Raw genomic sequence first — 15,423 nt, 5'->3', positions numbered from 1 at the left:
ACATTCATTGATTTCTGAGATTATCCAAAAGAGGCGCAGAATTTATTCGCATTATGTATTTTAAAGAGATATAGTCATAAAGGAATTTGAAAGGATTGAAATTTATCAAATAAACAATCGCAAAATATAAGGTAATGAAAATCTGAAAATTTTTCCAACTATTTTTTTATTTATTTTCATATCTAATATCTAATTTACTTCCCATTTCGTAGTTTATAATCATTTCAAAAATTATCATATACGTAACGTAAATAATCACGTAAAATGAGTGATTTACACTTGCATTGTTTATTTTAAGTAATTTATTTATGGATAGTAATTTTGTTCAAAATTAATTTCTTCTTTTCTATCTTTTTCTCTTCTTTTATTACTTTTTCATTTATGTTTTTTTCAAGTATTTTTAAATTTAAAATGTAGAAAAAAAAAGCTAAATTTGAATAGAAAACACATAATTGTCAGTGAGATAACTTCTCATCGTTATCATGAAAATTCTAATAAATGAAGAAAGAAGTTTTTTTCTTTAAAAAGAAATTTTGTTTATTTAAAACTTGTTTATGGTTTTACTTTTTAAAAACTTTTTGTTTCTTCCTCTTTTATTTCTTACTAATTTTAAGAAAAAAAAAAAAAAAAATCAGATTTTACAAAGATTATCATTCATTGTTTTCTCTTTCTTTTAATTATTGATCATTGATTGCTATAATCACTTTTATCATCAAATTTATTCCTACCATATATGAATAATGTAAAAAACGTTTAATTCAAAAATGATTATTGGTTTTATCCTTCTCTTTAGAATGTCTTCAAAACCAGTTTTTTCTTTTTTTTTTTTTTTTTCTCGCTACAATGTTTGACTGATGTTACTGCGCAGTAATTCCTAATTCCCATATTCCACTTCCATTAATTTCTTTTTTTTTTTTTTTTTTAAATTTAATAGCAGTACCATTGTAAATAAATACACACATACACTAGTAGCAATTACTATTGTTAGTAGTGTTTTAGCAATTGTTGTAGCAGTATTAAATGTAGTAGTAGTAGTGATAATAATTGTAGTGGTAATAGTAATGTTTGATAGTTTTGTCCTTTCGATACACCACAATCTTCATACAATGTCACTGACATACATATACATACATACATACACACACACACACACATGCACATGCACACAAATGCAAACACATATATATTGTCGAAAATATCACATACACACATACATAGACATACAATTAACCGACAGATAAATAAAGATGGTCAATAATACTACCAAATCCTTGTCGACACTGTCCATTCCATCCGATGGTCATCTCCTTTTCCTCCTCCTCCTTCTTCTCCCACTTATCGTCATCATCGTCATCATTATCATCATCATTATCATTATTATTATTATTATTATTATTACTATTATCATCATCATATCCTATCTCCGCAATTATTATTTTTTTTATCGTCATTATTTCACTGTTTCGCTTTTAAGAGATTTCATTGTTTCGTTTTTAAGAGACGTAAATAAGCTAATTTATCGATTTAATTCTATTTCTTAATAAATATTAATAATAAGTAACAAAATAAGAAAGTAACTGAATTTTAGCATTTTAGTGTGACATTGAATACTAATTGATAGCAAATGTTTTTTTAAATGAAATTTAAAGGAGATTAAAGTTAAGTATTGATTGATTCCAAAGTTTACTTATTTGAAAACACAATTAGTCTATATTTTGTCATATAAATTATTTGAAATGTAAAAGTTTCGGTTGTAAAACTTTCATCAAGAAGGTAAAAAATTTTAATTCTTTTCTAAGATTAAATATTTTTAAAACATCTCGATTTTCAAATATTTAATTGTAATCCTACGATATACTCGGAAAGAATTAATTGCTAAAGTTTCTCTGCAGTTATTTTATTCTTTTAGTTTAAGAATTTGAAAAAAAAAAAAAAAATAGAACAGAAAATCAATTTTTTCTTTTCTCCCTATTTTCCATTAAACATTTTTACAAGAAACTAACAAAAATTTCGTCGCTATCCTTAAATGATTTCACGAGAAAGTCGTATGAATAAAATAATTTAGCTTCAAATTAAATTTCACATTCATTTAAATTTTAGAATTTGTCTCATTTTCCCACTTCTCCATTTTATTCCTTTTCTTAAATAATTTAACTAAAGTTTAGAAGGAAATAATCAGTATATTAATGGCTACCAAATGTTTCAAATTCAAATTATAGATGAAAGTGTTAATTTTATAAGTCCTTGAAAATGATTACGTATAGTTTTTCGCAATCAATATTTTAGTCAAATTCAACTACGATTGTTTGTTTCGTTTTGATTATTTCTTTTTGATACACAATGGCAAATTAAAATTTAATTCTCAAATTACTGTTATACCATCTAACAAAATTTATAAAAATACTAATAATTGATAATAAATATTTAGAAGAAAAGGAAAAAAGAAAAATTTTACTCAAAAATTTTATTATCAAATTTATCACAAATTTCAAGTTATGCAAATTTTCATTTTTTCATTGATAGAAAAAAAAATTTATTTTTTTTTTCATTTCATTGATAAATTTTCTTTTTTTTCATCTCCAAATTTACCTCAAAAAAAAAAAAAAAAAAAAAAAAAAGAATTTTTTTCTTTTTCTCTTTCGCCATAGCTTTTATATATAACTATGAATTGAACTGATTTGTTAAAAAAAAATGTTAAAATAAACTGCCCTAATTTATATTATAAACCATTTCATTGTTATCTACCTTATAATAAAACATTTTTTTTTATCTTTTAATCATTCAACAAAACTAATTTATCTTAGATAGAAAAGATTTTCTATCCTTTAATTAATCAATTTAATTTTAACAGATTATTCATAATTACTATTTCCCTCATTCCTTCTTCCTCCTATTGTCTATTTCGAATAATTTATTACAGAATAATTAATGATAACAATAACTAATAATAATGATAATGATAATAACAATAATAATAAATATAGTGATAATAATAGGTTCCCTTTTTAATTGCGTATTATTTGCGTCATTTTGTAATTTAAAAAAACAAAGAAAAAACAAAGATGGAAAGGAAACAATTTTTTGTAATTAATCAAAAGTGAACTTTTTTTGATGTATGACAATAAAAAAAGTATTGCCATTTGTGCAGTGTCAACATTTTTGTCACAACATTATTAACGGAGTACCCATTTTCGTTCTTTTTTTATTTTTTTTTTTTAAAGTTATTTAATGAAAAAAACAATAAATAAATAAATTAATTAATCACAAATCGTAATGATTAATAATTTTTATTTGCGTTTATTTTTGCTTTCGTAATATTAATTTATTTTTTATTCCAACGATAAATGTTGCTAATTTATCATTCATCAATGATATATTATCAGTTGTATGATTTTTGTTGTTTTATTGCAATAACTAATATCATTTGTTTAATTTTTACGTTTCAAATTTAAACGTGTAATATTTAATTAGCAATAATTTAATTAATTTTTTTTGTTTTTTGTTTTTAATTTAACAGCGAGAAATAAATATTTTTTTAAAAGAAAATGTTTGCTCTTTTATTTTTTCATTCTTTTACTTTTTCTTTTTTTACTCTTTATTTTCGATCTCAAGTGCCATTTCAATGCATGCAGCACAATTATTGGAATATTGTCCACGAAATTCTCGCATCGATGAATTTGTTGACAGTGCAATAAGTGTTGCTAAGAGATCGACCACTTCAAAACAATTAAATTCGGATATCAGTATTCGTCAACGAATCAACAAAAACACTAATAATTCAATACAGTCATCATCATCGTCACCATCCTCATCACTATCATCGTCATCGTCATCATCATCATCATTACCATTAAATTCTACAACTATCAATGATAGAATATCATCATCAGATAATAATCAAACGAATAATAGTCGATTTCGATTAAAAAATTCAAAAAATTCAATACTATTACGATTTTCGGGAATATTCTATCGTTTATGTTGCTATGGTACTTATTTATTATGGTTTACAATTGGCATTTTGGCAATTCGAAAAACATTAAATGCTACAGCAGCGGTACGTTATGTCAAAGAGCACAGTGATACAGTATCCGAAGAAGTCATTGCCACTTCTAGCACATTTCAAAAACTATTATGGTCATTAGACCATGAATTTCATAAGCCACCAGCTATATTCCTGCTCAATCAGCATGCTCTCAATATGACATTTAATTTCTTATGCAATACACGTGATATGAATGGTGTTCATGAAAGGTTAACTTTTTAATTACTGGTAATTAATTAATTAGTAATTAATTATTCATTAATTCAATTATTTTATTTAATTTATTAGAAATTATTGCATGTAGTAATATTATTAGTAGTATATTAATTATTCTAAAAATTTTATGAGAATTTTTTAAAAAAGTTTTTTTTTTTTTATCAATTTTTGTTCTTTAAAAAAATTTTTAGATTAATTTTTATCACATTGGATGAAGTGGCAAAAGATGTGTTAAATGAATATTGGCCTAATATAAGGCAAGTATATTGGCCAACACCAAGTTTATATGTGAGTAAAATTTTTATTATTTTCTCATTAAAATTTGTATTTTTATTAAATGTTGAGCTTTTTCAAGTAATTTAATGTGCTGAAATATTCTAAAAACAAAAATTGACATTTAGGCATTCATATTTTTTTATTTTTTATTTTGTTAAATTTGAACAAAAAATAAAAATAAAAATAAAAAAATAGAACAAACTGAGTGTAATATATAGAACAAACTGAGTGTAATATAAATTACTTATCTCTTATTAAGAATTTTAAAAGGGAAATTTCGATTAAAAAAAAAATAATAATAGTTAATCAAAAAGTTGGAAATAAAGTTTTATACAATTAAACCAATTATCGGTAAGATCAAATTATCACTGTTTTTACAATAGAATTAATTTTGGATTTTAATTAAGCAAAATCAATTGAATTAAATTATTATCAAAAAAAGAATTTAACTTTCAGAAACCATTCAGTTTTGCGGAAGGTGCCTATCAGACATTATATTTACTTCGTGCTAACATGGCTGTATGTTTACTTAAAAATGGGAAATCATTTTGGATGATGCAACAAGATACATTCTGGCTTAAAAATATTTTTGACTTAGGCCTTGAAGAGAATTATGAATACGATGCAATCTTTGATCAAATTGGTTTTAATAATGTCTCACAACGAGCTGAATGGATTAATGGTATTGATTTTTGCACTTTTTTTTTTAACATATATTTTAATTTTAATTTTATCTTTTCTAATTCATATTTTAATTAAGTTTTTTCTTTTTCAAAGTAAAGTAAAATTTTTATTTGACAATTGATAATATTAAACTTTGTTCAATTTTGTATGATTTAATTAGATAAGATCTTATAATTTGATATTGCTCCTTTTTTCTTTTTTTTTCTTTCTTTTTTTTTTTTTGATTTTTGAGGAAATAAAAAGATAAGATAGAACTGATAAGATAATTTCGTATTCATTCTTCAATTGTATGAAAAGTGTGAAGGTGTGCAGAGTTCATTGGTTTTGGAATGGGAAAGAGGTCAATTTAATTTTGCAAAATTTAATTTATGTTTAATTTATGTTTGGAAATGAGAAAGAAAGAGAAGGCGAAACACAGGTAGAAAATGACAAGCAGATGTGACATCAATTGAAGTGATATATTATTTTAAATAATAAGCATAGGAATATTAATTTTTGATTGTATTATGTTTTACTGAAAAAAAAAAAAAAAAAAAAAAGTATTCGAATAATTTTTCATTTTTGTTTCAAATTAATCAGAAAAAAAATGGAAATAAAAAATAACATCAAAAATAATTCGATAAGTAACATTGTAAAGTTTGTTTGGAATACCGATCAGAACTTGACAACATTCAGGATGACATCGTACTGTTATCAAGAAATTAAATTTTAGCAAAATGAAATTGCAAGAATAACTGATTGAATTATAATTGTATTAGATTTTAGTGAAGAAAGAAATATTTAATATTTTTTTTCTCTTTTTTTGTTTTAATGGAACGATTAAAGAAGCGAACAGATATAAAATCTTTGATATTGATTTTTTTTTTTTTTTTTTGATGACATAACTTTTCTTTTTTTTTAAATAAATTAACTTTGAAATGCTTTTTTTCTTTTTATTTTTGAAAAAATGAAAAATCATTAGATTTATTTTAATTTGGACTCATTAAAAAAAAAAAAACCATTGAATTATTTGATTAATTAAATTTTCTTCGCACTACTGTTAACCTTTTTTCCATATTTCAATTTTTTTATCCTTCGGAATTTTATTTAATCAAGTTTAAACAAGAAATTAATTTTTATCAAAAGTTTAACTAAAAGAAAGAAATAAGGAGGAAGAGAAATTAAAAAAGAAAAGTGAAGAAAAAAAATTTAGCAGGATATTAAAACAAAACTCAGCATTCCATCGAGATCATTTATTAAGAAAAGTTTAAAGGAATTTTTTTTTTTTTGTTTCTTTCCAGTAATCTAACTCACCTATTTTTAAAACTTGTTTATTTTAATGATAGATGTATGTGCAATCATAAGCAAAACGATTAGGATGAAAAAATCTTTTTGTAAATTGTAAATTTATTTTATCAAAAAATATCCATAAATTAAAAATTTTTTTCTATGAATTTTTAAATATTTCCACAATAACATAAAGTTTTGTTTTTTGTGTGAAAAATTGATAATTAAAATTGAAAATGAAATTTAAATTCTTTTTCTAATAGTATTTTTTCAAATTTAAATAAATGATTTAGAAACGAAAGTGAAAAAAATGTCTAAGAATAGATTGTTGACATTTTATATTTTCTTTCTTATTTCCACTGTTTCTTTCATTTTTCTATTTATTACCTTTCACTTTATCATCATTACATAATCTTTATTATCATTAATCGATTGTAACAAGAATCGCACTAATATAAACTTTTTATCTTATGATAAGTTAAATTATTTTATATTTCAACCTGTCTTAATCGTTATCATTTACAGAATTACTACCCTGTGATAAGTTTAATTATTTTATATTTCAACCTGTCTTAATCGTTATCATTTACAGAATTACTACCCTGTGATAAGTTAAATTATTTTATATTTCAACCTGTCTTAATCGTTATCATTTACAGAATTATTACCCTGTGATAAGTTAAACTATTTTATATTTCAACCTGTCTTAATCGTTATCATTTACAGAATTACTACCCTGTGATAAGTTAAATTATTTTATATTTCAACCTGTCTTAATCGTTATCATTTACAGAATTATTACCCTGTGATAAGTTAAACTATTTTATATTTCAACCTGTCTTAATCGTTATCATTTACAGGCGCAAATTTCTTCGTACATGCAAATAATAGCACAGTAAAATTCTTCGAAGCTGTCGCACGTAAATTAGCGCATTGGTATACGCCAGATATGGGTATTATGATACATCAGTGCCATACATGGAAGGAACCAAAATGTAGCTATATTCCGCATAAGTAAGTATAAAGTTAATATAAGTTATGTTGTTAGGAAGTAAGTTAGTTATTTAGTGAGTAAATAAGTAAATGTCACTATTATCTTATTGTTCTTGTTATATTATTATTATTATTGTTCACATTTTCAAAATATTTGACATTTAATGTTTAACATTTGAAATTGAATGTAAATTTATTTACACAGTAATTAAATTTAATTCTTTTTTATCAAAGTATTAAAAATTTTAATATTAATTTTAGAATTGCAAATTCATGGGAATGGATGTATACCAATCAGAAAAATCCACCATACATTCTTCAATTGGACTGTGAAACTGATGGCGGTTCTAAATTAATGCAATTAGCCAAATTTGGATTTTATTTTATGAATAGCGACAATCATAGGGTATAAGAATTTATTTATTTATTTTCTCCACAAATTACAAATACAATTTTTTTTCTCATTTCAAAGAATAATTCAATTAAAATTGAAGCTATCATTACTTTATTTAATTATTGATCTTTTTTTTTGAAATAATTTTATATTGAATACCGTGCTTAATATTTTATTGCAATGAAAAATATAAAAGAAAGAAGAAAGGAAAAAGAAGAAAGATGACAGAGAGAAAATTGTAAAAAGTTGTACGAATATATATCTGTAATGTTTACATTAAAAAAAATTGATAACTATGTTCCACTTATCATTACTTATCATTCATAAATAAGCCATATATTCTTCTTATCATTACTTATCATTCATAAATAAGCCATATATTCTTCCTATCATTACTTATCATTCATAAATAAACCATATATTCTTCTTATTATTACTTATCATTCATAAATAAGCCATATATTCTTCCTATCATTACTTATCATTCATAAATAAACCATATATTCTTCTTATCATTATTATCATTTTTGAAATTCTTTCAGATATGTAATCAAACAGCGGTGGATGTTGCAAGAAAACGAATGGAAGATGGTAAAATCGAAGTGTCAAGGACTCGTCTTAGCTGGGGTCGTTTTCAATTTAAAGTATATTGGTGGATTGTTGACCGTATGCTTAGTATGCCAATTCTTGGAACAATGATGAAACCTTATCTTCCACTTATTGGTTTTATCGTTATGATTACAATTTAGAAGAGGGAAATGAACGAAATGATAACGATGAAATATTTATTTAGTGACAACTTAGTGATAAACTCATAATTGAAATTTATTTATTTATTTTTTTTTTTTGAAAGATGTTTCAATTATTATTATTATTTTAGCTTATTTCAATAAATAAATTGATAAATAGCATAGGTACTTTTTTCTTTTCTTTCCTTCCTTTTTTTTTTTTTTTTTTTTTACTAAAATTGTTTTGTTATGCTAAAAATTTCACAAACCGTTATCACTATGATGATGATATTATCATATTTATCAATGTGAAAATAATTATGAAACTATTTTATTTTGCTTTAAAATTAAATAAATTTTTTATTCTTCTGAGAATTAGATAAAAGATTATTTAGTTGTTAAACAATGGCAAATTTTGATTATTAATTAAAATTTTGATTAAAAAACGATAAAACTATTATCGAATTGCTACAAATATATATACATCTCATGCATTGTAATTTAATTTTAAGCATGTTTACTTTATTAATGAATTAAAAAATAAACAAATTGCTAACATTTGCTAAACAATTTTATCAATGATTAAAATGATATGTCTAAAGTTAAATTTTGATAAAAAGCTTTTATAATATTTTCAATTCTTTGATGACCTAAAATAACATAATTTTAGAGAATAATTTTAACAAACAGTTTTTTTTCCTTAATTAATTATTATTTCATAAATGAGTGAATCAATTAAAAATTATATATGTTAGTGAAATTTTTAATACAAATGAAATTCATTAAATTGGAATATAATCCATTAGAAATTAATTAAAATTAAAAAAACTTAAGAAAAAATATTCTGTAAATTTTTTTTTTTTTGATCACCTTGACCTCTGACTAAGATATTAATTGTAGCTTACTTATTCAATACTTTAAATTTTACCTTTTTTTTTTTTTTCAAATAAACATTTTTTACCTTTTTTTTCACTTATAATAGAATATGATAGTATAAAGAAAGTTTCACGTTGTTAGTTCAAAACTTAATCCTTATCAATTTCAAAGTCTAACTGCTTAATAAAACTTGATACTCACTGATAAAATTTGATAATATGTAAAGAGTAATTTATGATAATCTTAACTACTAAATGAAATTGTTTACAATTTGATTATTTATAGATGCACCAAATATGTACAACGCATATTACAAGTTGCATTACATCGTCTCCAATTATACCATATTTCTTCTCTGATAAGTGATTACACTGATAAAATTTGATAATGCAACCCATATCTGAAAAGAAATTAGAATTTAAAAAAGTCAAAAATTTGAAATTGAATAAAATTTGATAAAGGATAATTTAAATGATATATCATTATGATGTGTATGATACTATTACACTATGCAAACCATAATTTTTGAAGAAAAAAAAAAGAAGAAAAAGAGAAATTGATACAGTTAAATTAAAATCGTAATTTAACATCATTTTTATTTTTCAAATTTTCATTTCAATTAGTTCAAATAAGTGAAATTTGAAACAAACAATTGTACTATCAATGTCGTGTGGACTTAGAAAAAAAAATTTGTGACACAAAGTTTTATTTTCAAATTATTTATAAATTTGATTTTAATTATTCTCATTTTTTAAATTGATCAAATTATTATCACTTCAAACACCATTTACGATACTATCTATTCCTCTGCTAAATGTTTGGAATAGAAGAAATTTGAGAAATGGTCAGTCATCCAGTGTCCACTACATGTCCATTTCCATTTTATTTTACTTCCGGCTGTGACGTCATCTATTCATCGCTCTTTTCCGACTTATTCTATCGTTTATTTCATTCATCAAATCTTTCGGAAAAGTTTTGTGTTATTTTTACGGTATACTGGAAGAATACACATAAAACACACACTATAGAGAAATGGCGCAATTGTCGTAATCGTAAATGAACTTTTGTTTATTTTACTTTTTTGTAAAGCATTCGTTCAGTATTCCACAAGCATATTTAATAATTAAAAGAAGTAATACAAAATGGAGTAAACAATTGATTAATTACTCTAATGAAAAGACAAATGATAAAATGAAATTAAAAATTAAATTTAAAAAAAAAAAAAAATTGCTAGAATTAACCTTGTTTCCAATTTTATGCATAATATTTTCCATTGAAAATTTTAGCTTTGTTCTTTTCCGATTAATATTTTCATCCGATTGAATTATTTTTAAATAATTCCTATAATAATTACTAAATTTGTTGAAAATAATTTAAAAAAATGTTGAAATTTTTATCATATATATGTACCATTGCAAAGTTAATTAAACTTTTTTAAAAAAAATTTGGAGTAAACAAAATTTGCAATGAATTTAAATAAACTTAAAACCATTAAAAACCATTAAAATACTAAAAGCCTAGGCTAAATTATTTGCTTATGTCAGATTTTATTTATTAATTTTAATTTCTATTTTTTTATTTTTCAAAATAATGGATGAAATAGTATAATTTTAATTGTTACCAATTTCAAAATGAGTGAATTTTTTTTCTCTTTTGTTTTTTATTATTAAAAAATTGAAATGAAATAAATGGAAATAGAAGAAAATGAATTAATCCATTAATGTAAGCCATTTCAAAGCTAAGTTAGATTTGTTTTTAAATTAAATTATGCTATATTCCACACATATACATGCATTTTTGGAATGAAATTTTAGAATAAAAAAAAAAAGAAACGAAATAAAATAAAAGCTTTTAAAGATTTTTTTTTTTCCTTTTTAAAGTGATTTTGATAAATAATTAGACTAATTCAATCCATCCTCCATTTATGAGAATTATTTTCAATTTTAGTCCATTTCTACTCCTTTTTTCTTTTTCTCTTTCCCTCTCTCTTTCCCTCTCTCTTCTCCAACTTTAATTTCATTTCTTTTTTCAGCTTATAAAAAAGCTTTTATGAAAAATGAAGAAAAAAAAAAAGACAAAATCATCATTGAATGGAATGGCTTAAAAATTAAATTTGAAAAGTTAGAGATTTAAATTTTAACTCAACAGAATTTGAGTGGTAAATTTGATTGGAAAGACATTTAAGTGCAAACAATTAGAATGAATTGATAAAATTTTCTCAATTTTAAATTTCTGATTTTTTTATTCATTCAATTATTTCTCTTTTCTCCTTTATTTCTTTTTATTTTGCATTTTAAATAATATTTTTTTTTCATTTTTGTCAAATTATATTTTCAATTTATTTATTAGCAATTGACTTTTAAATAATTTTCCGAGATTTGAAGACTTAGAGAATAATTTCTTTCAGTCATTTCATTCCAAGGAAAAAAAAAGAAAAGAAAGATAAATTAAATCATTTTCAAAATTATTTTAAAAAAAAAAATAAATAAATAAATGAATCTTTTCAAAGTTCAAAATTAATTGTAACATATCCACGGACAGAGCAAATACAATTTAATTTAATTCGATTTGAGAAATAATTGTAATTTTAATTTATATACGAAATTAAAATTTTGTCCGGAAAAATAGAAATGAAATGATTGTCACAGATAGGATTTCATTGAATAAATGATTAGCTATTATTAATGAATTAATTAATGAATGTAAAAACCGGAAAACGATCATTTACTTTATGACAATACAACCAATGCATTTTGTAATAATTTCATTGATTATTTTCAAAAATCGTTATCACTTTTACTTTGATAACTTATCAGTTTAATTAAACATTTAAAAAATTCCTTTAAATTAAATTTAAATGAAAGTAATTTATTTAGCAGAGATGAAAGAGAAAGAAATTTTGTTAGAAATTGATCATTATTGAATACTTTTCCACCTTTTCCTTTTCATTTTAATGTACTATAAAAGAATCCTATAAGTTTGTGTCAACGATTAATTAAAAATGATTGAATATTGAAATAAACGTGTCATCAGACGTAAGTAAATCAGATTATACTTTATGTGACGGGCAAAATTGAAACCAGATTATGCCTTCTATGACGTGAAAAGTGAAACCAGATTGCGCTTTTCTGTGACGTGAAGAATGAAACCAGATTGCGCTTTTCTGTGACGTGAAGAATGAAACCAGATTGCGCTTTTCTGTGACGTGAAGAATGAAACCAGATTGCGCTTTTCTGTGACGTGAAGAGTGAAACCAGATTGCGCTTTTCTGTGACGTGGAGAGTGAAACCAGATTGCGCTTTTCTGTGACGTGAAGAATGAAACCAGATTGCGCTTTTCTGTGACGTGAAGAGTGAAACCAGATTGCGCTTTTCTGTGACGTGAAGAATGAAACCAGATTGCGCTTTTCTGTGACGTGAAGAATGAAACCAGATTGCGCTTTTCTGTGACGTGAAGAGTGAAACCAGATTGCGCTTTTCTGTGACGTGGAGAGTGAAACCAGATTGCGCTTTTCTGTGACGTGAAGAGTGAAACCAGATTGCGCTTTTCTGTGACGTGGAGAGTGAAACCAGATTGCGCTTTCTATGATGTGAAAAGTGAAAAAAGGAAGCAAATAATGCCTTGTTGTGACGGAACCAAGGATTGTGAATGTTCCGTTTTCTTTGTGATTTATTACGGATTTTATTTGATTTGTAAAAAATTTCAAAGCAAGAAAATGTGGTCAGACTATATTAAATAAAGAATAAATTTGAAAAAAAAAGAAATTAAATTCTGTGTTCTTTCTGGTATTAAAATAAAAAAAAAAAATTTGAGTAAATCGTAGAAAGTGAAAGAATGCGGATGGAAAAAAAGGAAAAAGATTAAAATAAATGAACAAAACAATAATAAATAATGAAAGAAAGAAAAGAACAAATAAAGTAATTTTTTTAAAAAGTATTACTTAAATTCATTTGTAAAGTATTACTTAAATTAAAATCCATCCTAAAATTTTATTTTGTATTTTATAAACTATTGGCTTACTTATTTGTTTAAAGCTTATTATATAACTAAAATATGAGAGTTTTTCTTAGGATTACATGAATAGTAAGTATATCTATTTGATAAAATTTAACAGATCTACTGATAATTATTAGAATAAATTGATTTGTTTCCTTCTTAAAAGTTAATCGAATATATTTGTTAAAATTTTGTAATAAGCGATTGAGAATAAAAAAAAAAAAAGAATTAGATTAAGGTAATTGTTTTATCATAATTATCAAAAGTTATTTTGATTTCCTTATAGTGATGGAATTTTCTGCATTTTGTTATTTATCACATTTTATTATATTTTTTAATGTATGTTTACTGCATTTGAAATATAATATTTATAATATTAATTGGAATATAAAATTTAATATTAAAATTGTAATCATATAGAAATTAATTGATAAATTAAACAATCAGGTGAATTAATTAGGACCGAGAGAAATCCTATACCTATCAATTAATACTGAAACAAGGTGACAGTGTGACAGTAATCTCTTCAAAAGTGTCTTGGATAAAAAATATATCACATAATATGAATATGTAATCTATGTGATAAAGTTAAAATTAAGATAAATTCAACGGTAAATATTATACTAAAGTAACGAGAGAGAGAGAGAGAGAGAGAGAGAGAGAGGGAGAGAGAGAAAGTAAGATATGATAAATTGTGGAAGTGATTTCACGTTAAAATTATTTGTGAAATTAAATTATTGATAAATCATTAATGATGAATATTATTCACTGATTTTTCATTAAAATTCATATTTTGATAATAAAATGCATAATACTAATTTGCTTATCACAAAGTTATTTGAAACTTTGTTTAACAAACAAAATTAAATTAAAGCAATATTCTATTATTTCATTATTTAATTACTTTAATCTATTATTTAATTATTTTAATTATAGATTTCTTTGATTAAAATATCAATGCTTAATCAAACATAGCACTGATAAAAATAATTTTAGGATTAAGTAACTGAAATTTTTATTAGATTAATGATTTCATGCATAATTTTTAAGTAATTCTAATAGTTGAAAATGAATTTTTAGTTATATTATTGGTTAGCATTTCCATTTTTACTTATATTAATTATCAGTCATTATGAAATGATAAATATTTGAAATAAAAAGTGGAAAAAAAAAAACGATTGCTAGTATTATCTGAATTATGCAAAACAGTTAAAATAAAAAAAGAAAGCAAAAATTTTTTTTATTAATTAATAATATTTAATTATTGATTAATGCAAAAATGGATGAATGATAAGTTTGAATGAAATAGCAAATAGTATAAATCATTTTGTTTTAATATTTATTAGAAAGTAAACTTTGGTAGTCATTTCGTACAGATAATTCAAAAAATTGTAACTGTTTACTTTTTTATTACTTATCACTTATCATTGCTGTTAATAATTAATAACAAATATTAATAAAAACAAATGAAACACAACGTAGTAAAATATATATTTTTTTATAATGTAAATAATAAAAATTAAATTGTGTAGAAAACGATAACAATAACTGATAAAAAGGAATTGATAATATGCTAATTGATATAATAGTAATTAAAGATTCAATGTTTTTCTTAAATGAAAAATTAAATGTTGAATTTGATACGATGTTGTGTCACAATCATTTTCATTTTTACAACAACAAAACACATTACTTCCCTGTGATATTTGCAATTCTTTTTCTTCATTCCAATTTAAATCAAAACAGCCAAATTTATCGGCTAAGAATGAAATTGAATCACAAAAAATTGAATTATCTAAAAAAAAAAAAAAAGAAAAATTGTATTTTGTGAAATTGTTTGGAAAAAAGAATAAAATAAAGAATTTAAAATTAATTTCTTATTTTTCAATAAATTTTTCTTTAACTCTTAAATTTTTTTTTTAATACTCTTTTTTTATGATAATTTCAAG

General features: G+C 22.9%; 1 protein-coding gene across 2 annotated transcripts; it reads left to right on the top strand.

Moving 5' to 3' along the window:
* Nucleotides 1-3,622: 3,622 nt before the first annotated feature.
* Bm6913 (Uncharacterized protein) lies at nt 3,623-8,623 on the top strand (the record flags this gene model as incomplete). Of its 2 annotated transcripts, none has more annotated exons than XM_043078321.1 (6): nt 3,623-4,254; nt 4,453-4,549; nt 4,994-5,219; nt 7,348-7,501; nt 7,742-7,886; nt 8,417-8,623. In XM_043078321.1, 6 exons carry the CDS (start codon nt 3,623-3,625, stop codon nt 8,621-8,623), a joined length of 1,461 nt encoding a protein of 486 aa, XP_042934255.1. The 2 variants fall into 2 exon arrangements, with proteins under 2 accessions (XP_042934255.1, XP_042934256.1); XM_043078322.1 differs by having other exon boundaries at nt 4,202-4,254.
* Between the last annotated feature and the right edge of the window lie 6,800 nt (nt 8,624-15,423).

The sequence above is a fragment of the Brugia malayi genome, assembly GCF_000002995.4.
Source record: "Brugia malayi strain FR3 genome assembly, contig: Bm_v4_Chr2_contig_001, whole genome shotgun sequence".
NCBI lineage: Eukaryota > Metazoa > Nematoda > Chromadorea > Rhabditida > Onchocercidae > Brugia > Brugia malayi.
Note: the sequence above shows the minus strand (reverse complement) of the source record. Positions and strands in the feature narration are given on the sequence as shown.